The sequence below is a fragment of the Colletotrichum graminicola genome, assembly GCF_000149035.1.
Source record: "Colletotrichum graminicola M1.001 genomic scaffold supercont1.54, whole genome shotgun sequence".
NCBI classification, from domain to species: Eukaryota; Fungi; Ascomycota; class Sordariomycetes; order Glomerellales; family Glomerellaceae; genus Colletotrichum; species Colletotrichum graminicola.
Window position 1 is genome coordinate 280,655 of NW_007361058.1, and position 23,285 is coordinate 303,939.

Genomic DNA, 23,285 nt, shown 5'->3' on the forward strand with positions numbered 1-23,285 from the left:
GTCTCTATTGCGATGCGAACAACTATCTAGATGAGGCAAGTCAACCCGCGGCGCATCGCGCATCGCGTCTCGCGCATCCCGACTCCATCTGACGATCCATAGCAAGGAGACATTACCGACCCGCCAGTGGCCAAGACAACTAATGTGCCTGTTACTACGACATACGCGACGGCGCGATCCCATTCTCCCGATTTCACGAGCCCGTCACAGAGCATCTTCTGTTCAACATGTCTCAAGAATCAACACCTGTTTACCAGCTCCCTGGCGCAATATCTTCCCGACGACCCTGATCACCCCGACTATGCCGAATTGGAACGGAATATGTACAAGTTTCGGCGGCGGCTGGAACAGAGATACCCTCAGATATGCGCCCAGTGCGAGCCCAAGGTTCAAGCCCAGCTTGACCATGCTGGATACACGGCCAGGACCGACCACCTGCGGCGCATGATGGATAGGAGCAGGAAGAACCGAGTTGCACCTAAGCTGCTAACGCCGTTGGACGTTGCGGCCAAGGTTGGGAAATGGCTTTGGCTCGGAGGAATCGCGTGCCAATACATGTGGCACGTTGCCTCCCTGGCAATTGTCTTTGGGCGGCATATGGACGAAGGTCCGATGCGAGACCCCGATGCCGAATCAACCATCGCCCAGAGGCTCTCTATTGCGTTGACACTACTCCTTCCCAGCCCGGAGCGGCTGATACACTGGAGCTTGTGGGCGAATGTCATCAGCGTCTGGTGGAATCCCAAGTTCGTCCAGGTATTCCGGGGCTTCTCCCGGCATATCATTGGGCTCTCGCACTGGTACACCTTCCAGGGACTCATCTTGTTTACGAGGTTCTTGGCCATGAGAATGACAGAACTGAAGGGGGGTCACGCGGCTAAAGACAGCGCCCAGATGAGCCTCCACGGCTTGATGGCGGCTCTCATGCTGACGGTGAGTACCATCAGCCTCTGTTTTTATGAAGGCATCGCTCATTCTGGCCCTAGATATATGTCCTTGCACAACGATCCGTCCGCATCGATACGACACCGCTTTTCCAGACCACCAGCACGCCTGTGGCATCACCGCCAAGGCCACAACAAAAATTACAGCTCCGTGGGGATGACAACAAGAACATGGCAAACCTTTTGGATGATATATTGGCTGAGTCCGGACCTGCGCCAGCAATCCCCCCAAGCCCAACCAGTGTTGGCTCTGGTTCACCGGCACTCTTCCAGAGAGAATTGCAGCATCGAACAAGCGCCCGTAACATAGGCTTAGGCACGCCACAGAAGCCACCTCAGTCGGAATACGCGGAGGAGATGGACTGGTCGCCGACGCAATCGAAGCACCGCGCCTTCAACGATTTCGGGCCTCCCAAAGCACCGAACCAGGTATTCGGTCAGCCTGATCCGGGTCCGAATTCCAGTCCGTTCTGGTACAAGGTGCCCCCAGCGCCCGTCACGCCAGCGCAAAGGCTCCGCAACGGCCCTAAGATTCTCGCGAAACCGGTCGAGAAGAAGTCCATCTTCTCCATCGGCAGCCCGAACGCATCCGGAAGAAATGCGCCGACCAATGACGAAAACGGGGGCGCGAGCAAGGTGGCATTTGCGGAACCCAAGTTCTTCGCACCATCGACGTCCAACCCCAGCGACCCACGCAGCACGTTGGCGGACCTGCTCAACACGAGCTTTACGCTGAGTCAGGACGAGCCCGAAGATGGAGAGGAGGGTGAAACAGGAAACCACAAGGCCGGGCCTGCCAGCGCCGGGCCCTTGGCGAGAACGGGCGGTCTGCGCAACAACAGGCTGCTGGACGTGTTCACCTTGGCGATCGTCCTCGGCGCGTGGCTCCACGCGACTTCGGCGTCATACCCGTACAGTCGGGACGTGATGTTTGGTGCCATGGTTCTTAGCATGGCCATTGCCACACACCTCACGGGCGACGCCATCAAGGACATGCGCAACGAGAGGACAGCCAGTTGGGCATCCATTGTCAACACTTCGCTAGGCATTGGCGAGGTGGCGGTGGCATGTCACTTTGCGCTCCAGATTTGGGGCAACCGCACGCCAACATCGAGCGTGCAGGGCGCCTCTGTCATTGGCGCGATGCTTGCGCACGAGATGTGGAATGCCGCTTGTTAAGGGAACGGGAAAAAGCGAGAGCGAACTGGCCCCATGCGACTTGTTCGGAGGGGAGCATATATGAGATGAGTAACACGAAGCACTGGTTGGCGTTTTGTTTAAAGGCGTTGTATGTATTGGGATAGGGCTGCATCGCGAGCAGGGGAGATAAATATATCATCCGAGCTGCACGCGGACGGATTCTACGACAACAACCACAACAGCAGGAGTCTGCTGCGGCCGTCCGCCGGTTTGTTTTTTCCTTGTTGGTTCTGGAAATGTCTAGATAGCACAACGGCGACACAGCAGCCGGGGCTGTCTGGGCGGATGGGTAGAAGAGCTACCATTTTTTCTCTCCCACCAATTCTGAGCGCGCCATCCGGCATTTCACTGTTCACTCTTACTCGTCATTTTGTTCCCACACGTGAGCGCAACATGTACACCCGCCCCAACCACACCACCTGTGCGTTTGTCATCTCTAGCTTCGCGATGTGGTGTGATGCAGGGAAGGGGGGGCTTTACTTCGGCAGACCCGGAGCCGTTGGTAGCGCTGCCCAAAGAACAGGAAAGAGGCTGACTTGGCAGATACCAGACTGGGATGGGCAGGAGACGGACATTTGCTGATGAGGCCCTCGCTATCCCTTTCCGAGCTGGAGCGACGCCACGGCGAACGAGCTAGAAGCCGCGGGTCTGGGGACGGAGGAGAGACAGGCGCGCGCCGTCATCGCCTGCCACACGTCGCCCATGGCCCAATGCTACGCGGGCTGGGCACTAGGGCGAACTCGAATAGCACAAGCTCCAGTCGGTCTCTCTCTCTCTCTGGTGCTTCGCGATTCGGCCCAGCGGATGGTCTGGGGAGAAGGTGTGTGGACGGTGATCATTTGTCAACTATAGTCAACTATAATTCCCAGGGCAAGGAGGGGGGTTTCTTGGTCGTCTACATCTTTGCGATCTTATACAATCCATTCGTTCGTTCAATAAAGATTCAATAGGGTAGGATCAAGTTTAGATCTTCCGGATGGTGCAAGACACACGGCCACGGCATAGCCATTGATGCGAATAAAATAAAAAAAGAAACAGGGGTAGGGCCCGCTGGGGAGGCGGCGACCACTCTGGGAGGAGTTGACACTTCCTGCCGTTTTGGGGGCCACCTGTCGCCCAGATGTCAGCCGCACAGATAGCGCACGCGAGAGAGAGAGAGAGAGAGAGAGAGAGGAGATTGGTACTATTTCCCCCCCCTGCTCGGTGCCGAATAGGCGAGTTGCTCCGGCTGGCAGTAAGGGTGTCGGTGAGTGATTCTCAGCTCAGCGGCCCGAATGGAACCCGGGAGAGAGGGGCCAGGGAACGGACGCTATGATATCGCGGGCCCCATGTGTCGCCGTTGAATGCGCACAAGACAAAATATACAGTACAATACTCTGTCCAGTACACACAATTGTGCACTCACAAAAGACGCATCCGTCGTGCTGAAACCCAGATGGCCTTGCAATGATGCTAGAGTAGGGGGAGGAGAACCAGAGACCAGTAATGCTTCCTTCCTTGAATCCGGCTGGGGTTGGCAGCGTCACCGATTCCGTGACATGGAGGCGTAACCAAGGTTGAAGGGAGAGAGGGCTGGTGAGGTAATGCGCCACGGAATGGATCGAGTTTTGCACTTCTTTTGTTTTCTTTTTTCCCCCCTCCCTTTTTCTTGTTGCTGGCAGCAGGTACCAGTGGTACGGTACGAGAGAGCCCGAGGCGTCTTTGGTGGCATTCCGCACCTAGCTGACGCAGCCTGTCATCATCATAACCATCATGCTGTAGCGTGCTTGTCAACCAACCCCCTAACGCTCGGCCAACCCTCTGCGGGAGAGGTTTCGTAAGTGATTACCCATACTGTGTGTATGACGTATGACGAGCCCTGAGGGCGGTCACTGTTCCCATTGACATGGGGGGGGAGTCTCTGGAATGGCCCCTTGGAGTCCGATGCCAGAAAGCAAGGTGAGGCAAGGTGAGAGTTGAGACGGGGGAAGGACGAGGCGAGACGGATCTTTCGAGATTGGGGGACATGTTGATGGCAGGCCCATGGCGTACGGGTCTCCCGAGAGAGGCGGAAAGGGACGGGCTGGGGGGCGATTGGCAGAAAGGCGAGGTAGTCGTCATGGCTACCGCGGTCCAAATGACCGGCGGTCCTCTTGACATAGCACGACAGACACGCAGGATGACCAGACGGACGGGGGCGGCGATGCAGAGCGCCTGTTTTGGGGGTGACTGAATGTGTCCGGACAACACCACTTCGCAGCGACCGGACTCGGGGGAGCAGCTGTGCATTCCCTACCTACTATGTACATCCTGGTACCCACCAGCATACCTAATTCGCAGTGTAATACGTGTATAGCCTTCTTTGCAGCATGCGCCTGTGCATCTTTGATGCTGTCGGCTTTGGATCGAGGCCGTCGTGTGGTAAACCGCCACTCGCACCTCGGAGTTAGTCGTTGGTTCGGAGAGAGACGGTGCCACCACGGCTGAAGCAACCGCCGCCTTGGAACCGTACCTACCTTGGCTGATGTACGGATACATTGTGTTTAATCCCTGAGTGGCAGAAGCTGATGGAGCCGGCGTCTGGCCTGCAGGTTGCAGAAAGCCAGGGCGCCGCCGCCTTCCTCTCCCAGTGGCTGACCGTCAATGTTATTTTGTTGTCTATTTTGTGTCGATCTGTGGCTGCGACGCGGACAGATCGCCCCCCGGCACCTCTCCTGTCTATCCGTATCGCACCACTCTTTCGATCCGCGAGTGTCATCGTCGTTTGCTGTTGGCTTGGCGGTCTATGTCTCTGGTCACAGTTGACGACTCAGCCCACCCGTCTGTCGTGGCAGACGTTGAGGGGTCCGATTTGGGGAGAGGGCAAATGGGGTACCTAGGTTGATCTTCTCTCGCATTTCGTTGCACGGCCAGCGGGTGGTCCCCAATACATCCGTTTGGCCGGGTTGGTGCAAGTTATGATGTTGACGATGGATTCTCGCCAGTGTTTTGTTCATGGTACCTAGCTGGAGCAAGAGGGTACGTACTGAGCACCATATGGCCTTCTCCAGATAGGTAGGTAGGTACTTAGAGTTGGAAATCAACAGAATACATCCTAGCTGCTCAGATACATTACCATGTAATGGTGGGAAAAAATAATAATAATGGATGTATAGAGTACACTACGCTAGGCACACATGTCGGTATTCCTACACATGTCGAAATGGACTCTGTGCTATGAATACAAGTACCGTAGTGCGTAGGTATACGGATACTGTAGCTTGGTAGAGAAAAGACACACGGTACGTATCTTTTTGTGTTTTGTCTCCTTTCCTCTTCCCTGACGATGGCCCCCCCCCTTCGGGTCTAGCTTGACTGCACCACGCTCGTTTGTGGTTTAGGCAGTACACTAGGCAGGCAGGCGTCCCCATGCACGCGTCCTCCCCACACTAGGCTGAATTGTATCTTCATATGCTTTTGTGTGAGAAAAGATACAAAGTACATGGTCTATATTGCTTGGTTGTCATTCCGCCGACCTGCGTACCCTGTCTTCCGACCATCGTCTGGCCTGAGGACTGCAGTGGTCGCCGAGTCCAGCCCACCCGCCATACCCTGGGGAGGGGGGGGGGGAATGTCACCTTTGTGCATTGCATTGTTCCGACTGGTACCTTGAGATTTCTATTTTTTTTTCTTGGCCTTTTTTCTCTCTCTCTCTCTATATTGTACTTTTCCTTGCCTGTCGAACCTGAATCAGGCTGTTCCTCTCTCCCTTACCCTCGCTCTTTCTCTCTGTCTCTCTGTTTCTCTCTTCCTCCATCTTCCTTTGTCTAGTTCTCAGTAGGGCCTAGACTTTTGGTGCTCTCTTCCCTGGTGCTCTCTTCCCAAATCCTGTGATGCGATGCCACCGCCACCCACACTACGTCCGCTCGACCTTCAACATAGCAAAGTATCATCAATTAGAGTGCGCGTATCTATCTAAACCTTTGGAGGTATTCTGGAAGGACCCCCGTGCTTCTTTTCCTTTTCTCCACGCCTCGCCTGTCCCCTCAGTCCTCCGCTGTAGTCTATGTCCCTTGCCTCCCCTCTCTTCCTCTCTCTTCCTCTTCGTGTCCCTCACTTAAACAGTCCTTCTCTCTTCCCCCCCAGACTATTCAGCCAATACTTGAGTCTTGAACCTGAGACAAGCCTCAAGGCAGATCTTCCTATTTCACCTCATCTCGTCTTGGCCAAGCAATTCCACGAAGCCAAGTCAAGCAACATCCCAGGTACCGTACGCCCACTCCCCTACCCGTCTGTCCACTCTCTTCCCCTGCCTACCCGCCTCGACCTGCCATCCGGGCAAGGTACACCACTACAAGTACATTGCCTCCTCTCCACTACGTATCTGTACCTTACGACGGTGTACCCGACCGAGCATTTCACCCGCGCCGCTTCTTCCTGGCGCACCCACATCCCTTTCCCACTTCGACCATCGCAGCGCTGCGGATCCTCCATCCCACCACACGCATCAGATTACGATGCACATTTACTAACCCGCTACTCCCGCCTGCTTCCCCCAGGGTCCTTTTTCCCTCTCACCTTGCATCTGCCTCTCTTCCCTCATCCAATACTCTCGCTTCCACGCCGGCCTCGTCCACATTCATCACCGAGGGCCCTTGCGAGCATCACCCAACCGGTCGCCCGCCTGCGACACAACCAACACCACTGACTACCCTTACCCGCGCACTCGACAAGATGGACCTCAATCTCCAACTTGCCGTCCGCAAGGTCTGCGTCTGTCTGTAAAGACACGCGAAGGGACAAATCTTCAACAACTGCCTCTTGTTCCACGGGAGGACATTCAAACATTGCAAGCTTTTCAACCAAACCTGGATAAACCGAATCAAACGCTATTCCGACCTACTCACACGACCTCTTACCCATTCCTAATCTTCATCCTACCGTAGTACTACTGAACTATATCACCCCACGAACCTCGAAAAAGCATCCCAAGCAGTCACGCGAGGAACCCTCTTCCTCTCCCTCCCTCTCTCCTCTCTCTGTTTCTCTACCCCGACCTCTACAGGTCAATCACACAAATCCGCCCGACATGGCTGGTGCGATGGTCTCGAAAAGGAGTACAAGACTGTTCCTCGAAGACGAAGGCGGCCACCCAGAAGAAGATCCCGCCTACCGCCCGGCAAGGCGCAATTCCAAGCAAGAAGACTGTATTCCCCTCGAGCTGGCCGACAAGTACCAGGCCAGAAGCCCGTCACGACGAGGCTCACGCGAGTCTGCGACCACTCCCGACTCTGCGGTCGACGTCTCTGTCCAGAAGCAAATAATCATGGTTGTGGAAGACGAGAAACCCAAGGCAGTCGCCCCTGCGGAGAAGAGTCCGGCGCGGTTCGACGATGCACTCACAACAGTTGCCGACCAGCTTAAGGCGCCCCTGGCCTCGCCGATTTTTCCGAGTATAGAGCGAATCTTGCCCATCGACGGGAGACCCATCAACTTTGGCGTCGTTGTCCCTGGTGTTTACCGCAGTAGCTATCCCAAGCCCGAGGATTTCGGCTTTATTCGGAATCTTGGCTTGAAGTCCATTGTGTAGGCCATCCCTGACTACTCATGTTTCACCGAGCCCCGAGTGCTGACCAATTCGACAGCACCCTTGTTCAGAAGGATGGTGTAGATGAGCCTTACACGGCCTTCATGTCTGGCAACGGCATCCGTCACCATGTGTTCAACATGAAGGGCACAAAGAAGGAGGCCATCCCCATCCGGACAATGAAGGCCATTCTGAGGCTGGTCCTGAACCGCGAACACCACCCGCTACTCATTCACTGCAACCACGGCAAGGTGTGTAGACCCCAATCATATCATACTCTCCCACTCACTAACACGGCTATAGCATCGCACTGGATGTGTTGTTGGCGTGGTCCGCAAGGTTACAGGGTGGGAGCTCAGTCCCATTGTGGATGAGTACAGGAGCTACGCCGAGCCCAAGATCAGAGACTGCGACATCAAGTATCTCACCGACTTTGACCTTTCGGATTTGTCAAACCTGTTCGTCCACGATGCCAAGGTGCGGTTTCGTATTCGGCACTTTGTCCGGGTGACCCTATTCAGCATCTTTGTCATATTTGTGTGGCTGCTGTCCGGTCATAGAATGCAGGCAACTGCCAAACGAGTCAAAGACGTGAGATGACCTTCTCTTGCTGTCGCAGCTTGCGGGTCCTCGCATGATTCCTGGCGTTGGGCGGATGTTTGCCGAAGTCTGAACTCTGTAGAGTCCACCAGACCACAGCATTATTTCAAAGAAATATGGGTCCGCATTGCCCAGCAACGATACCTTTACACGGAGACTTGAGGAAGATGGTGGATCCGGAAAGACGAACGGGGAGAGAGGCTGGACACACAGCATCAGTGAGAGGATGGGCGGCCAGGCATGAGAGTGAGAGGAACAGAGAGGACAGGGAACACGCAAAAGTTTGGCAACATCGACTGTTGGGGCCCGTGGCGCCCACTGAAATTATTAACTTTTCTTTGTATGGATAGAAAGAAGACGGGGACTCATCAAGGGCTGAGGTGTCTCCTTTTTGGCGTTAAACCCGGGATTCCTGCGGGCCACCGCATTGGGCAATTTGCTGTGTACAGATTCCCTTCTTCCGCATTGTACAAATAGCAGGGCGGGCAGACTGGTTACCCCCGGAGTGCAAGACTTTTTTCGTTATTGTCCTTATTTTGTTTTAATTTTCTTGTGTGCAGTAAATGGCTCTGGCTGTTATTTCTCTTTCAGTGTTTTATGAGGTGCATGAGATTGTTCTACAATATTATACAAACCCCCCACCCCCCATCAATAAGGACCGGTTCTTTTCCATCGCCTTGCTGGTTCCTCGTTGGGCATTGGCTCGGGGCTGTTCAAAACAATGCCAATGTGTGGATCCATCCCCAGACGCCGCCGTTTTGCGTGTCGACGTTTCGTCTCGTGACTCCCTGTCGTTCGATACCTGGTCGGGATCTTCAATAATCGTGCAGCGGTTTCCTTCCCATCCTTCGGAAACCCCGTTCTCTTTCTTGTCGGCTTGGTCTTTCCCGTCTCCTTGTTGTCAACTCTAGCCGAGCCAAGACGCAATGCCCGAGTGAAGCACATCCACCCACCGCTAGGCGAGGGTCGGATAAGCAAACGAGACGAGAGCTGCTACTGCTCTCGTACCCCCCCCCCCCCCCCCCCCCTTTCTTTTGCTTTCTTTTGCGGCCTCGTCGTTCTTTACGCCTCGCCGCCCCAGCGGTTCCTCTCCTTTCTCGCGGCCTCGTCCTTCTTGCGGTCGCCGTTGGCGTAGACCCAGGCGCCGGCGGCGGCGTTGGCGAAGCCCATGCCGATGGCGGTGCCGCGGACGAGGCCGCGGGCGGTGAACTTACTTCGCAGGGGCTGGCGGCGGCGCAGGGCGAGGAGGGCGTACAGGCCCGAGAGGGCGCAGGTAAAGCCGGCGCTGTCGGTGGGGAAGCCGGCGAGGTTGACGTAGCTGCTGAAGAGGAGAGCGGGCGCGAAGGAGCACGGGAGGACCTTGAGGGGGCGGGCGTGCAGCGCGGCGATCAGGATCGCGTGGATGGCGGGCGGGAGAGGGTTTGCTGCCGGGCAAAAGAGAGGGAGGGTGTTAGTGGGCGTGAAAGATTCAGAGGCGAAGGGGGCTCAAGGATGGGTCCGCCTACTGCCATAGTCGTGGAGTTTGCTAAAGATGGAGGATTTGGCGACCTCAGTGTTCGATGCGCCGTTGTCGGATGCCATTGTCGTGGGTTCTTCCTGTTCCGATCGCGCAAAGAAGAAGACTGGGCTCGTGATGCAGGTCGGAAATATCGTCACCAGTTTTTTCGGCGTCGACCCTCGGAATCCAGTCAAGAGCTAATGTACCTACCCAAGCTCCGAATGCAAGTGGCTCTTTCCCCATGTGGTGACGTGACTTATCGATAAGGAGGAAGCAGACAGGACCCTGGCTTGGATGAGTCAGCCGGAGCCGCATCCAATCATCTGGTCCGCGGATTCGGGGCCTCGGTGGCCCTTGTCAATTTCGACGTCCATTGAGTGGGCTGGAACAACTGCAGAGTGTCTTGTTCTATTGTCTGGTAGGAACGGACAACTGCGAGCGTTTTCTTGCGACGCATACGCGGTTTCCCGGTTCCAACGTTTACCTATCGAACCCCACAAAAAGGAGAAAAGGACCACCAAAAGACGCGTATTCATATCCGTCTCCCACCCTCGGACACGTTCGCTGGTTGATTGATCGGTCTTGATTCGAGCTAGCTGCAGCTAAGCTAGGTTACTTTTTAAGCTGGTGCGGGGGAACTGTCTATCCGGAGGGCTCCATCCATCCCAGCCTTGCCACGCCTATCTTGACAGATTGACAGAAGAACCGCCAATCAACACCGCATCGGCCGACAACAGCATATCACGACTACGGAAAACCCGTCGGTGATCCACAGCACACCGGAACAGTTCTTCGGTTGCACAAAGAAGAGACTCCTGCTCTCATTTCTCACTATAATCCCATCGACTCGAATAGCGACACCCTTTCGATTTGCCCCGGCAACCATCACCGAAACCAAAACACAATACCCATTCTCCTCACAAAGGAAAGAAAAGGGACCCAGGAAAAAAACCAACCCACTCGCAAAACGGCATCATGCCGAGCGCAACAGCCTCGGGTGCCGACGCGGGCGGCAGCGGCGCCCGCAGCCGCGAGCACAACCAGGGCAACCAGGGTCGGGCGTACACTGCAGATCAAAAGGCGGCGGTGCTGCGGATCCGCAAGTGCTCGCCGACGGCCTTTTACGACATCCTCGGCCTTGAGGAGGTGAAGACGACCGTCACCGAGAGCGAGATCAAGAAGGCGTACCGCAAGCTGTCGCTGCTGACGCACCCGGACAAGAACGGCCACGAGAACGCCGACGAAGCCTTCAAGATGGTCAGCCGCGCCTTCAGCGTGCTGGGCGACAAGGAGAAGCGCGAGAAGTTTGATCGCTTCGGCACGGACCCGGACTCTCGGTTCGGGCAGGCGCAGGCGCAGAACCCGTTCGGCGGGTTCGGCAGGCGGCAAGGAGGAGGCGGCAGCGGCGGAGGTGGAGGAGGAGGCGGCGGCGGCGGCATGGAGGAGATGACGCCCGAGGAGATGTTCCAACGCTTCTTCGGGGGCGGCGGGTTCGGCGGCGGCGGTCCGTTTGGAGGTGAGCTTTTCTTTTTTCGTCGCCCGCGTGCGATGACAATTACCAGGAGATTCGGCTAACGACGAAAAACGTGCAGGTGGCTTCGACACAGGACCCCAGTTCGTCTTCAACTTTGGCGGCGGACCGGGCTTCAGGGTGCACCAGTTCGGCGGGGCGCGGCCGCGGAGGAGGCCCCGCGAGGCGACGGAGCAGCAGGGCGGCGGGCTGTCGACGCTCATGGGCCTGCTGCCCATCCTGCTCCTCTTCGTGTTCCCGCTCATCTCGAGCCTCTTTAGCGGCGGCGGGCCGGCGGCGCCGAGCATCGTCTACGACGGGCCCAAGGGGGCCAACACGCTGGGCCGGACGACGCCCAAGCTCAACGTCAAGTATTTCGTCAACCCCAAGGAGGTCGAGGGCTTCACCAAGGGCAAGCTCAGCCAGCTGGACCAGACGGCCGAGAACAACCTGGTGCGGACGCTGCGGTTCGAGTGCGAGAACGAGCTGATGGCGCGGCAGCGCATGTACGACTCGGCGAGCGGCTGGTTCTTCCAGGACCCGGAGAAGATGCGCCAGGCCGACGCGTTCGAGATGCCGTCGTGTAAGAGGCTGGAGACGTTCCGCGTGGGGAGGTCATGAGAGAGAGTGTGTGTATGTGTCTAATAGAGAGGTTGGTGGATGCGTGTGTGTGTGTGTGTGTGTGTGGTCATCCCCCCCGAAGGGTTGTGTAAGCAATGGGAGTTTTTGTCCTTTGGATCGGCTGAGAAATGGACAGCTGCCGGTAGCCGTTGATGGGGCAGAGGAGGGGAGAGGAGAAGACGGGTTTCCTGGTCTAATTCGGCGTTCTTGGGAAAGAGATTCATAGCATTGTTTGAGGGGGGAAGGTCCGCGTCAGGGCGTCCCCCCCCTCCTGCGACACAATATTATTCCTATATATTCCGTATCCCATCTTCTCCTTCGTCCTTGCAGTGGCCCCGTGGGTTGTCGTCGTCGGCTGTGTCGTGCGAGTCTTCCGGGCGGATGGACTCAGATGCGGCAGTGTCCCCCCAAAAACCGTGAACGGTATAATCCTTTTCTATTCTATCTATCCCTCATGTCACATCGAAATTCCTAGGTGAACCACCACGCGTCACGGACAGCCTCTAGGCTTGCCAGGATGACTGATACATACCGCCAGCAGGGCGCATAGGCACCTGTATAGATGGAAATCCGATGCTCTCAGTGTAGACTATCAGGCTCTTTTTGTCTTCTTCTTTTTTCGGAATGGGAACAGTACTTGGATATTTTCCACGCGTACGGGGCCGCCACAACAACCACCCACAGTCGTCCGAAGCCTCCTAAGGACGGATTCTTTTCTCGCGACGGTGTCAAGGTGTTCATGTTCATGTCTGGGGGAAAAAAGAAGAAAGAAGAAGAAAAAAGTGCGCTCGAAACAGAGAGCTGCGCCGAAAGTCTGCACGACGAGTTGCTTGGATGGCGCCCACTGCGAACGATCGACGTTAAGGGTTTGGGGAGGGGATCGGAGAAAAAACAGACGCCGTTCAAACCATGTTTCCACCGTTGGGTCTTCAACTCGGCTTGAAGGGGTGACCTGCTATGTATGTCAGTTGGCGCTGACTGAAGGCCGGGTCGATCGCAGGGGGCCGTAATTTCGGCGTGGAAACTTGTCGGGCCGAGAAGGCAACGGCCAACGCGCTTCGCTTGCAGTATATGTGTGCCTGTGAACATCACCTTCGGTTTCCAGTCTCTCCGGCTCAACGCCAGAGCCCCTCCTTCGCTTGGGGTAGGTGTGGATGTTTGGGCCAGGAAGCATTTCAACCGGAAAGGGTACAATTAGAGTTCGGGACCCCTATCTCCATACCGTACAGCGCCGTCGCCTGGTGAGCTCATTCCCGTGTCGTTTTAATCTCTCCTTTCCCGTCGACAGCTGGGAGTTGTAGCGCACAATGCGAAATCAGAGCCGAGAGGATGCGCCGGGCACAGTGTTAATACAAGGAAGCAAAGGTGCGCTCAACGTTGTTCGGACCATGCGACACGGAGACCTCGACCGCCGGCGTCTTTCCTCGCGGCCGCAGGTTTGCTGTCCTTACTCATAGTGAGAGAGGTCCTGAGTGAGCCAGCCCGCGTTACAAACGACCCAGCCTCTCCATCTCTGAAGCAGGGAGAGGAGAGATGAGGGGACGCCAAGGTGGAAGGGCGATGAATGGACCCCACGATGGAAGCATATAAGGAACGCGTTTTGTGTGTCGGAACAGAACAGGCGTATGCAGGCACGACCGCCCCTAGCGTCAAACCGTCCCATAACCGCACGAACGGGCGGTATGAAGCATGTTCGAGAGGTGTCGAGACAAAGATCGGAAATCAAGCGGAATCGAGAGTGGAGCAAGGTTCGCGGGTGCGCTCATCATCCAGTCCTTTACTAATGCCCTCCCCCACTCCCTCAGAGGCATTTCATGCCGGGCCAGTTCATGCTGGATGGGGACTCGGCTCTTCAAGAAACCCAGTGGATTATGAGTGACCGGCTATTGGGCCCGCAGCGCGTGGGCGAGGCAGGCCGGTGTGCGGCCCTCCTCCCTCCCTTTGGTGCCTGTCTTGAAACGGAGGCTCGGGCGCTTTTTTTTATTTTTATTTCTTTGCAGTTGAAAAGGCCCAGACGATGCACACCAGGCCATATGCGTGTGGTAGAGCGCCTCCTCATCGCTGAAGCCTGGTCTTAGCACGCACGCACCGGTAATCCGGCGACGGGTTGTTAGTGTAGGTAGATCAGCAGCGCGCTGCCCCTCCCCCTTCGGAGATGGAGGACGACGGACGGCGACGCGGGGTCTGTCCCTGTTCCGGAAGTGACGGGCACGGAGCACCGCGGGACCCGTTGCGTCATGGCGCGCGGGGGCCATCCATGGGGCGGTGGGCGAGTGGCTGGAGGCGGAGGAAAGAGCGAGTGGAGGAGCAAGCAGATGTGTATCTAGGAAGTACGTACCCTTTCTGATGTGGCTGAGTCGTTCAACGCCACATCTTCATTTACCGATGCCAAACGGGGGGTAATCGTTTCTTCCTTTGTTCCAGGTATTTTCCCCGTAGTCTTCGATTTCGGACGTTGGTTCGATGGTTGAAATACGGATACACGTAGGATTAATACCCTGCACGGTGCCTTTTATCCTCGTCCTTAGTGTGCCTAGTTTCCCTGTCACCGCGCTGAGCTTTCAGGCAAGCGGGTGGCTGATTGGGGGGGTTTGCCCGCTCGAATTGGCGAGTGGACGCGCAAGCCCCCGGGGGATGAAGCTCCCGCGTCTGGGAAAGCTTACACAGTACAGGCGAAAATACCTGCTTGACGGCGCATTGAAGCCGCGCGGGTGAATAAGCCGCGAAGGCTATTGTCGTTTGTCCCCTTGCGAAGACCTCCCGAACCAAGCCGGCGTCCGCGTATGACCAGAGCAATCAGTCGCCATGAGGTGAGGCGGGTGTTGATGGCCACCTTCCATGGCGGTTCTTGAATGTGATGTGCAAGTCATATCTGAAGTAGACTGTAGGATCAAACGTAAGGCGGCAAAGAGACAGGATGGATGGGATACGTACATACACAGCCAGCCGATCTAGTATCTTACCTACCTGCCTACCTAAGCACACTGGGTACGGATACCTAGGTGGGGGAGGGGGAGGGAATGGTGCACCGCCACTTGTCCATGTCCATGACCTGACCATGTCCATCGTTGCGTTGCGTTGCGTGTTGCGTGCATGCAATTGCGCGCTGCTCTTACCGCCGCCCGTTTACTGTCGCTAGAGCACCAAGGTGGTCTTGGCTTCCTTCGGTTTCCAGGTTCCTCTCTCACTTGCAGCCGGAGGCTCAGACTCGCACACTCACTCTCACACACACTCCCTTTCTCTCTCTCTATTTCTTCTCAAACCAAAATTGTGCCATCCTTCTTGCAACCTGCAAAAACTGGCTGCTTCATCATCTCGGCTACCCGTCACTGTCGATTTCGACCAGAGGCCGGGGAAAGAGACACAAGCCACCCCCATTCAACCTCCCGCCCGACGGCCGCCCCAGGACCCTGTTTTAGCGGTCGGGGCTATACCTAATTGCTTGCAATAACCCGGAGGTTTTTCTATTAACAGCCCGCCCGAATGACGACACCTCCTGGAGCTTCACTCTCATTCATTGCCCGCTTACCCGACAGACCCCAACCCCCCCGCCTGCAGCTCCAACAGCTAAGCTGCCTTTCTTAACTCGAGCAGTAGCAGTCCGACAATACCCTGATCTGCGCCCTTTCCGTCCTTTCTCAAGTTCGCCAACGAGCAGACGCATTCCCAACAAGGACAAACCCACTACGCCCCAGTCCGAGACCTCGGGACCCTCGTCGACATGGTTACCCGAAAGCCCGTCTCCGGCGACGAGAGCTACGTCGACACCAACACCGCCCCCCACGTACAAGACATGCGAAAGGAGCTATGGAGTGCCACCGACTCTCCGTCCACCGACGCAGACAGTGTCTACGACCATGACTTCCAGCAAAAGGGCGCCGCCGCCACCCTGAACCAGCAAACAATACCCCAAGATGTCCCCGATTCGCTAAGGCCAGGCGGGGTTGCGGCACACGGCCCCCAGATAAGCAATGGCATTATGAACCATGTTCAAGGCAGCCGGTCCCCAACTTCCGCCGGCGTGCCAACGGCCGACCCAGACAATATCCCGCTGGTATTACGGCCGGGTCCATCGCCAGCACGATCTGATACAAACCCCTTCAAGCGGAAGGAGGTCCGGGCAGACTCCAGCTCAACACCGCCGCCCACCAACAGTCCTCCAGCGATGACCCCGCTGCAGCCTCTGTCGCAGATGAGCACCGGCGAGATGAGTAACAATCCGTGGCAGCCAGCCCTCGACCAGCATGCTCAACGAGCCACACCCGTTAGCCCACAGCAGTCTCCGCCCACCCGCGATAGCGGAGACTCGGGGCGTAATGCCGGGGCCGCTTCTCAAGGCCCCAACCTGCCCGCGATACCAACGTCTCCAGCACTGCTGTCTCTGCCCTCGGAACCCGCCTCGCCGGCGTGGGACGACCTGCCGGAGAACGAGACAAAGAAGCCAGCAGAGGCGCCGAGGCCGGCCGAGGATGACGTTGCCCAAGCCCAACATGCGTGGGATGACTCTGGTTCACAGAAAAAGGGCAAGGGGAAAGCCCCCGCCCCCGTAGTACCTCCTCCCATTGCCGAGGACGCTCCCATGGATGATTGGAACCTCATTGATGTTGATCCGCCCGCTGGACCGCCGCCGGGAAGGTCGCAGGTACCTGAGCAGAACCACCAACCCTCTGAGCACTCTGCAGGCGCAACGGTACCTCCAGCTCTACCACCACGAAATGACGAAGGTCAACTGCCCCGGCAGCCGCCACGCCCCGTCGACAGCAAGTCCGAGACCTACCAGATCAAGAATATTGCCTGGTACGACCATAGCACCGAAAAGAACCCGCGGATCTCGCCCATCCTCGTCCAGAATGCCAACGGGCCCTGTCCGCTGCTGGCACTGGTCAACGCGCTTACGCTGACGACCCCGGCTACTCTGTCAGACACAGCACTTGTTCAGGTCCTGCGCTCCCGAGAACAGATCAGCCTCGGGTACCTTCTGGACGCCGTTGTCGATGAGCTCATGAGGAGGACGCAAGAGTCGCTGCCGGACGTGTCTTTGCTTTATGAATTCCTCAAGGGGCTCCATACGGGCATGAACGTGAACCCGCGCTTCGTTCCGACTCCAGAGATTGTCAAGGCCTTCAAGCGCACTTCGCTGACACACTTGCACCCGACGGAGCGCGACGACTTGATCCCCGGGACGTTTGAAGATACCAATGAGATGGCGCTGTACTCTGCCTTTGCCATCCCGCTGATACACGGATGGCTGCCGTCCAAGGACGACCCGGCATATGCCGCTTTCGACCGCCAGGCTGCCTCGTTTGAGGACGTGCAGACGCTCCTCTTCCGGGACGAGGAGCTGCAGGAGAAGCTGGGCACGTTGACAGAGGAAGAAGAGGAGGTTTACTCTGATATCCAGGCGATCAAGGAGTTTTTGGAAACCTCTGCGACGCAGCTGACACGGTCGGGTCTGGATGTCATTACGAAAGCCATGAAGCCCGGGTCCTTTGCCATCCTCTTCCGGAACGACCACTTTTCCACCCTCTATCGGCACCCTACGACACATGAGTTGCTTGTGCTCGTCACCGACGCGGGCTATGCCACGCACGACGAGGTCGTTTGGGAATCGCTGGCAGATGTGAATGGCGAGCGCACCGAATACTACTCTGGTGACTTCCGCATCGTGGGCGGCCAGGGCGAGCAGTCGCAGGGCAGCTCCCGCGGGCAACTGGGCGTCGGCAACAACACGGCAGATGGACTCAGGGTCGACACTGGGAGGGGAAACGGAGGAGACTGGACGGCTGTGCAGGGCCGCGGTCGTCAGAAGAAGCCCGATGCGCCGCCAAACCCACAAGACACACCTCTACCCAACCACGAGCAGGAAGACAGGGACTTGGCGCTTGCTCTCCAGCTGCAGGAGGAGGAAGAGCAGCGGCACAGGGCGGAACAGTCTGCGCGTCGAAGAGAGAGCTTGCTGAGTGAACAGTACATTGAGCAGCAGGCGCGGTTGCAGCAAGGCCCCACGACCAGACGTTCTGCCAATAGGCAGGCTGCACGGGCGGGCGTGGCACGTAGTACGAGCGCTTCCACCACGACGGCTTCGCTCGTCAGCCGGCGCAATTCCAACAGCAGCTCAACGGTGCCGCCATCGTCAGGGCGTCAACCGGGTCAGCCACCGCAGCTGGTGCGGCCACTCGTACCGCCGATGGCGCCTGCGCGGCGGCAAGGGGTGAACAGGCCGGCGGATGAAGGGGTCGACGATGCGCCTCCGACGTACGAGCAAGCACAAGCGGCAGCCAAGTACGAGCCGCCGCCCGGGCATCCTCACCATCACGCGAGCAGCCCGACTACGGGGCGGTATGGGAACGGGGCCGGGCCGTCATTCCCGCTTTCGCCTCCTCGACAGATGGTGGGTGGTGGTCGAAGCCGGGTAATGGGGCCTGGCGGAGTGGTAGGAAGCTCTCAGGGAGGAAGGGAAAGGGATTGCATCGTCATGTGAAGGGCAGACCAGCTGGGGCGGGTCTCATGAATGGACGCTTTTGTTTTTGTCATGTTTGGTTTCTCTCTCTCGCGCGCGCGCGCACGCGCAGGCATGAACGTTTTGAGGTCTTGGCGAAGCGAGAGACAGAGTTGCAAGCAAGGTTTTTTGTTGTTGCTGTTGTTGTTATTGGTGTACAAACATGTATCAGCGGACGGCGTTGGAACCATGGCTTACGGTCAGTCAAAGTGATGAATCGAAGAGCTTACGAAGATAAAGTTTGGTTACCTATTCTCGGAATGTGTGACTGACTGACTATACCTAACTATACGGAATTGCAAGTCGATATGCGCATCCATCCATCCATCGCATCTCCCAATCGGAGCTGTAAGGGGTGCTGCAAGGTACATAAGGTGGAGAGAGAGGAGCCTCCCGATTTGATTCGCGGGGTTCCTAGGTGGGCAGGGCAGGTACCTAGGTAGCTTGCTTCCTAGGTACCGTAGGAGTCAGGAACCCCGCCGCTGCATCGTGCCCCAGAGAGGAGGGCGGTGTGGTTTTAGCGCGTCTTCGTCTCGGCTTTCCCCCACCCTGGAGGGGGGGGGGGGTCTATGCCCGCGTCAGTCATTACGGCGATTTGATGTCATTGAGGAACATTCAATTTCTGGCGCACGGAGCTCCCGGAACACAACACAACTACACAACACCACGCAAGCACGGATTGTTTGCGAGAGGGGAGGTCTATCTCAGATCGGATTCTTTCTAGATCATTTATTATCCATATCCAATTACACAGAAGCCCCTCAATTGGTATTCCATCTGACACTGACCCACTCGGATTCGAACCGCCATGCCCCTGATCGAAGGGTGGCTCCCGCCCACGCGGGAGAATTGGGAAACCATCACGACCGTGTGGCAGCTCTCGTGGCCGGTGGTACGTCGGATATCCTCTCCGTCATTTCACCTCTAACGCGTACGATTCCCATCGGCAGTTCGGCTCCCTGCAGTATGTCGTCAGCTGGTACGGCATGGGCAAGACGTCGGTCCAGAGCCGCCTCAACGTCCCCGGCCGCGTCGCCTGGTTTCTAATGGAAATCCCCGGCGTTACGACGCTGCTGTACATCATGAACACCCTGCCGGGCCAGGCAGGCATTGACGATTTGCCGTGGCAGAACAAGGTGCTCGCTGGCTTATTCGTACGTTGCCCCTCCGTATACCTCTTTTGAAACCCGTCATGGGCTGGGGTCCATGTGGCTGACTGGACGATTTCGATTTCCGCAGACGATACACTACGCCTACCGCGCCGTCCTCTTCCCAATCATCCAGCCCTCCATGTCGCCCATCCACGTCGTCGTCGCCCTCTCGGCCGTGTCTTTCCAGCTCATGAACGCCACCTGTCTGGGCAGCTACCTCGCCGCCTACGGCCCCACCACCCAGTCGCAGTGGGACAAGGCCCTCGGCTTCGGCGGCATCGCCCAGTTCGTCGCCGGCATCGCCATCTTCTACATCGGGCTCGCCGGCAACTACCTGCACGACGAGGAGCTCCGCGAAATCCGCCGGGCGGAGCGGCGCCGCCAGGAAAAGGTCGCCCGCGAGCAGAGGCGGCAGGGCGCTCAGGCCGTCAGCGTCGACAAGCACTACCGGATCCCCGATGCCATGCTCTTCCGCCACATGCTATTCCCGCACTACTTTTGCGAGTGGGTCGAGTGGTTCGGCTTCTGGATGGCCACCGGGTGGAGCGTCCCCGCCCGCGCCTTCTTCCTGAACGAGATCTTTGTCATGTTCCCGCGCACGAGGACCGGCCGCCGCTGGTACATCGAGCAGTTTGGCGAGGAAAAGATAAGGAAGAAGTGGACCATCATCCCGGGAGTCTACTGAGGGAGTCGCCGCGCGAGTCGGGACGGGAACAGACGAAGTCTGAGTGAGTGAGGGATGAGAGACTGTGAGCTCTTGAACATGGGAATCTAGGCGAGCCGATGTGGTCGTCTAAGCTTGACTGTGAAGCCATGTAATGATGATTGCAAGATAAGCAAGCTGAGCTAACTTGGCTTTGTGCGACGCCCATGACAGTTGTACGTATCGATAAGAGACTGCTTCTGTGATAAGTGAACCACGCCATCTTCGGTATTAAGCCCACCCCGTGCTTTGTGCTCATGGCACCTGGGGCCGGGGGGTCGGGCATTGGGTTTCTTGCCGTCGCTCATAGCTGGTTTGATACCGCTACCTAGTCCTTCGCTGTCTCACCTGGTAGGTTGATACATGGCAAATCTCAACTTGGGCAACGTGGCTTTCCTCAGGTTAGAGACCATGTGAGGGACCAATCTCAACGCCTCCCTCCGCTCAAGCAAAGAGCTCTTCTTCCAGCCCCACGAGGGAGGCTCTGAGAATTGTCTTACGCGTCCAGTGAAGTTGCCACCCAGTGCGCATATAAACTTAGCTATGCTTTCCGATCAAAGTTCTGGAGGGCGTGCCTAATGCAAACTACTCCCAACAGTGAGCGAATCAAAGATGCCGCTCACCATTGATATACGCAGGCGGCACCTGAGAACAGACGAGTTGGGACGGTACGAGCTTCAGATTAGGCCTTCACGCCTTTGTATGCAATCTGACACCGACCTTGTATTATAAGACAATTGGTTTAGAAAAAGGTCACATCATCGCCGCCTGGACCGCCCTCCAAAACCCCCAAGAGTCCAATCCAAGTTCACAATGCGGCTCACCTACCCCGACATCGTCCGCCGGCTCTACGACCTCGAGCGCCTTGCCGAGCCGCCAGCCCCGGGCGAGCGCGGCGGTTGCATGTCGAGCTACGACCGGCGGTCTCGCTACGACCCCGAGACGGACCGCTACATTGACTGGGACGCCAACGACGACGGCGGCGGCGTCATCCGGGAAGAGGGCCAGTGGGTCGTCGCCTTCGAGCAGCGCGGGCCCGGCGTCATCTGGCGCAGCTGGTCCGCTATGCCCGACGTCGGCCGCATCCAGATCTTCATCGACGACGAGCAGGATGGTGAGCCCGCCGTCGACATGCCCTTTCGGGACTTCTTCGACCGCTTCCAGGGCATGCCGTGCAACTTCCCCTCCATCGCGCCGACGCTGTCGCGCGGCCGCAACAGCTTCATCCCCATCCCGTACAACACGTACGCAAAGATCCGCCTCGGGCCCGGCTGGGGGGCCTACTATCACTTCACGTACACGTCGTTCCCGGAGGGTACGGGACTGCCGCGCTTTGACGGCACTTTTGACCGGGAAGCGTGTCTGGCCCTGGCCGCGGCCGATCGCAAGCTGAGTCGGCGCGGCTGGTCCGCGCTGCCCCGGGCCAAGGGCGACACGCTGGAGACGCTCACGGTCACCGTGCCTCCCGGGGAGGTCCGCGACGTGCGAGAGATCACGGGAAACCGGGCCATCACCGGGATCCGCGTCGTGCCGCTGGAACTGCCCGAGGATCCCCAACGGACGGCCCGGGTCCTGCGAGAGCTCGTCTTCCAGGTCACCTGGGACAATGACGAGTCGCCGAGCGTCTGGGCCCCGCTCGGCGACTTCTTCGGCAGCGTCCCCGGCATCCAGACGTACCGGGCCCTCCCGCAAGGCTCGACGGACGGCGGCGGCTTCTACAGCCACTGGTTCATGCCCTTCTCCGAGCGCGCCGCGATCCAGGTGGGCAACGACGGCGAGGAGGAGCGGAGGCTGCTGTTCACCGTCTGCCACCGCCCGCTCGAGAAGCCGGCCGGGGACATGCTCCGGTTCCACGCCAAGTGGCACCGGGACGCGTTCCTCGAGAAGCCCGCCCGCGAGGGCCGCGGCATCGACTGGCCCCTCCTGATGCTGGGCGGCGGCGCCGGACCGGGCCGGTTCTGCGGGGTGCAGATGCACGTCTGGAACCGCTGGGAAGAGCCCGAGGTGCCGGCGGACGACTGGTGGTACGGCGTCGGCGGGCGCAAGTCGGTCGACTGGTGGTGGGGCGAGGGCGACGAGAAGTTCTTCGTCGACGGCGAGCGGTTCCCGTCCACCTTCGGCACGGGCTCCGAGGACTACGTCGGCTACGCGTGGGCCGCGGAGCCGCCCTTCCCCGCCTTCGAGAGCGCCTACGCCTGCCAGCCCCACGTCGAGCTGGACGCCAACGGGCACACGTCCGTCTGCCGCTTCCACGTGTGCGACGACGTGCCCTTCCGCGAGAGCTTCGAGGCCTACATTGAAAAGTACAAGCCCAACAACTGGGGCCGCGCCAACAAGTGCCTCTACGCCGTCGTCGCGTACTGGTACCAGGGGGCCGGCCTCCGCGACGCCTACGAGAGCGTCCCGGTGGGGGAGCGGTACTTGGAGCTGAAGAGCCCTGCTGGGACGCGCGGGGACGAGCGGTAAATAGAATAAAATGAAAAAAGAAGGGAAAAAAAAGGGAGTCTTTGGATCCTGCGCTTCGTGGGCCTAAGAACGAAGGAGAGGGGGGGACTATGAGGCGATCGTCTGACTCTGTAATGGCCAGAATCTGCCACTGGTCTTGCATCGTCGGAGAATGATCCTCTCGTATCGTGTACACCTACTCTGTAGTCTCAAGAGGAAACCAGAACTCGCAGAAGAAGACTGCATACGTGACGGGAGAAGCGTTGAAACTCATGTAAGTTGTGAACCAAGACCAGGACTTTTGTTCTCTCTCATATAATTACACATCTCTATAACTGTGTTCTTTGAAACATGGTAAATAGAGCTACCTATGAGCCCCAGTAGATGATCACGAGCTTTCGTATGGCGTGTGTGTATAGGATGCCGACACCGAGCCCGTGGGGGCTAGAAATCACCCTTCAGAACTCAAAGACAACTTGGGATTTCTGGATGCAGGTCTGAGCGTGACCCTGCCTTGCAAAGACAACGCTAGAGTTCAAGTACCGGAATCTCAGACAGACCCTCGAGCT

General features: G+C 57.7%; 7 protein-coding genes across 7 annotated transcripts; 6 read left to right on the plus strand and 1 right to left on the minus strand.

Annotated features, from left to right (window-relative positions):
• Positions 1-30: 30 nt before the first annotated feature.
• Positions 31-2,123, plus strand: GLRG_09987 (uncharacterized protein; the record flags this gene model as incomplete). The annotated part of the gene is made up of 3 exons (XM_008100672.1): positions 31-39; positions 103-933; positions 987-2,123. 3 exons carry the CDS (start codon positions 31-33, stop codon positions 2,121-2,123), a joined length of 1,977 nt encoding a protein of 658 aa, XP_008098863.1.
• Positions 2,124-7,191: 5,068 nt separating this feature from the next.
• GLRG_09988 (tyrosine phosphatase) lies at positions 7,192-8,289 on the plus strand (the record flags this gene model as incomplete). The annotated part of the gene is made up of 3 exons (XM_008100673.1): positions 7,192-7,688; positions 7,748-7,940; positions 7,993-8,289. 3 exons carry the CDS (start codon positions 7,192-7,194, stop codon positions 8,287-8,289), a joined length of 987 nt encoding a protein of 328 aa, XP_008098864.1.
• A 1,062-nt stretch (positions 8,290-9,351) lies between these two features.
• On the minus strand, positions 9,352-9,870 carry GLRG_09989 (uncharacterized protein; the record flags this gene model as incomplete). Its single annotated transcript, XM_008100674.1, has 2 exons — positions 9,352-9,713; positions 9,795-9,870. 2 exons carry the CDS (start codon positions 9,868-9,870, stop codon positions 9,352-9,354), a joined length of 438 nt encoding a protein of 145 aa, XP_008098865.1.
• Positions 9,871-10,762: 892 nt separating this feature from the next.
• On the plus strand, positions 10,763-11,918 carry GLRG_09990 (DnaJ domain-containing protein; the record flags this gene model as incomplete). The annotated part of the gene is made up of 2 exons (XM_008100675.1): positions 10,763-11,303; positions 11,380-11,918. 2 exons carry the CDS (start codon positions 10,763-10,765, stop codon positions 11,916-11,918), a joined length of 1,080 nt encoding a protein of 359 aa, XP_008098866.1.
• Positions 11,919-15,639: 3,721 nt separating this feature from the next.
• Positions 15,640-18,399, plus strand: GLRG_09991 (uncharacterized protein; the record flags this gene model as incomplete). The annotated part of the gene is made up of 1 exon (XM_008100676.1): positions 15,640-18,399. One exon carries the CDS (start codon positions 15,640-15,642, stop codon positions 18,397-18,399), a length of 2,760 nt encoding a protein of 919 aa, XP_008098867.1.
• Positions 18,400-19,225: 826 nt separating this feature from the next.
• On the plus strand, positions 19,226-20,253 carry GLRG_09992 (3-oxo-5-alpha-steroid 4-dehydrogenase; the record flags this gene model as incomplete). Its single annotated transcript, XM_008100677.1, has 3 exons — positions 19,226-19,309; positions 19,368-19,571; positions 19,657-20,253. 3 exons carry the CDS (start codon positions 19,226-19,228, stop codon positions 20,251-20,253), a joined length of 885 nt encoding a protein of 294 aa, XP_008098868.1.
• Positions 20,254-21,084: 831 nt separating this feature from the next.
• GLRG_09993 (uncharacterized protein) lies at positions 21,085-22,737 on the plus strand (the record flags this gene model as incomplete). The annotated part of the gene is made up of 1 exon (XM_008100678.1): positions 21,085-22,737. The coding sequence occupies one exon, from the start codon at positions 21,085-21,087 to the stop codon at positions 22,735-22,737; it is 1,653 nt and encodes a 550-aa protein (XP_008098869.1).
• Between the last annotated feature and the right edge of the window lie 548 nt (positions 22,738-23,285).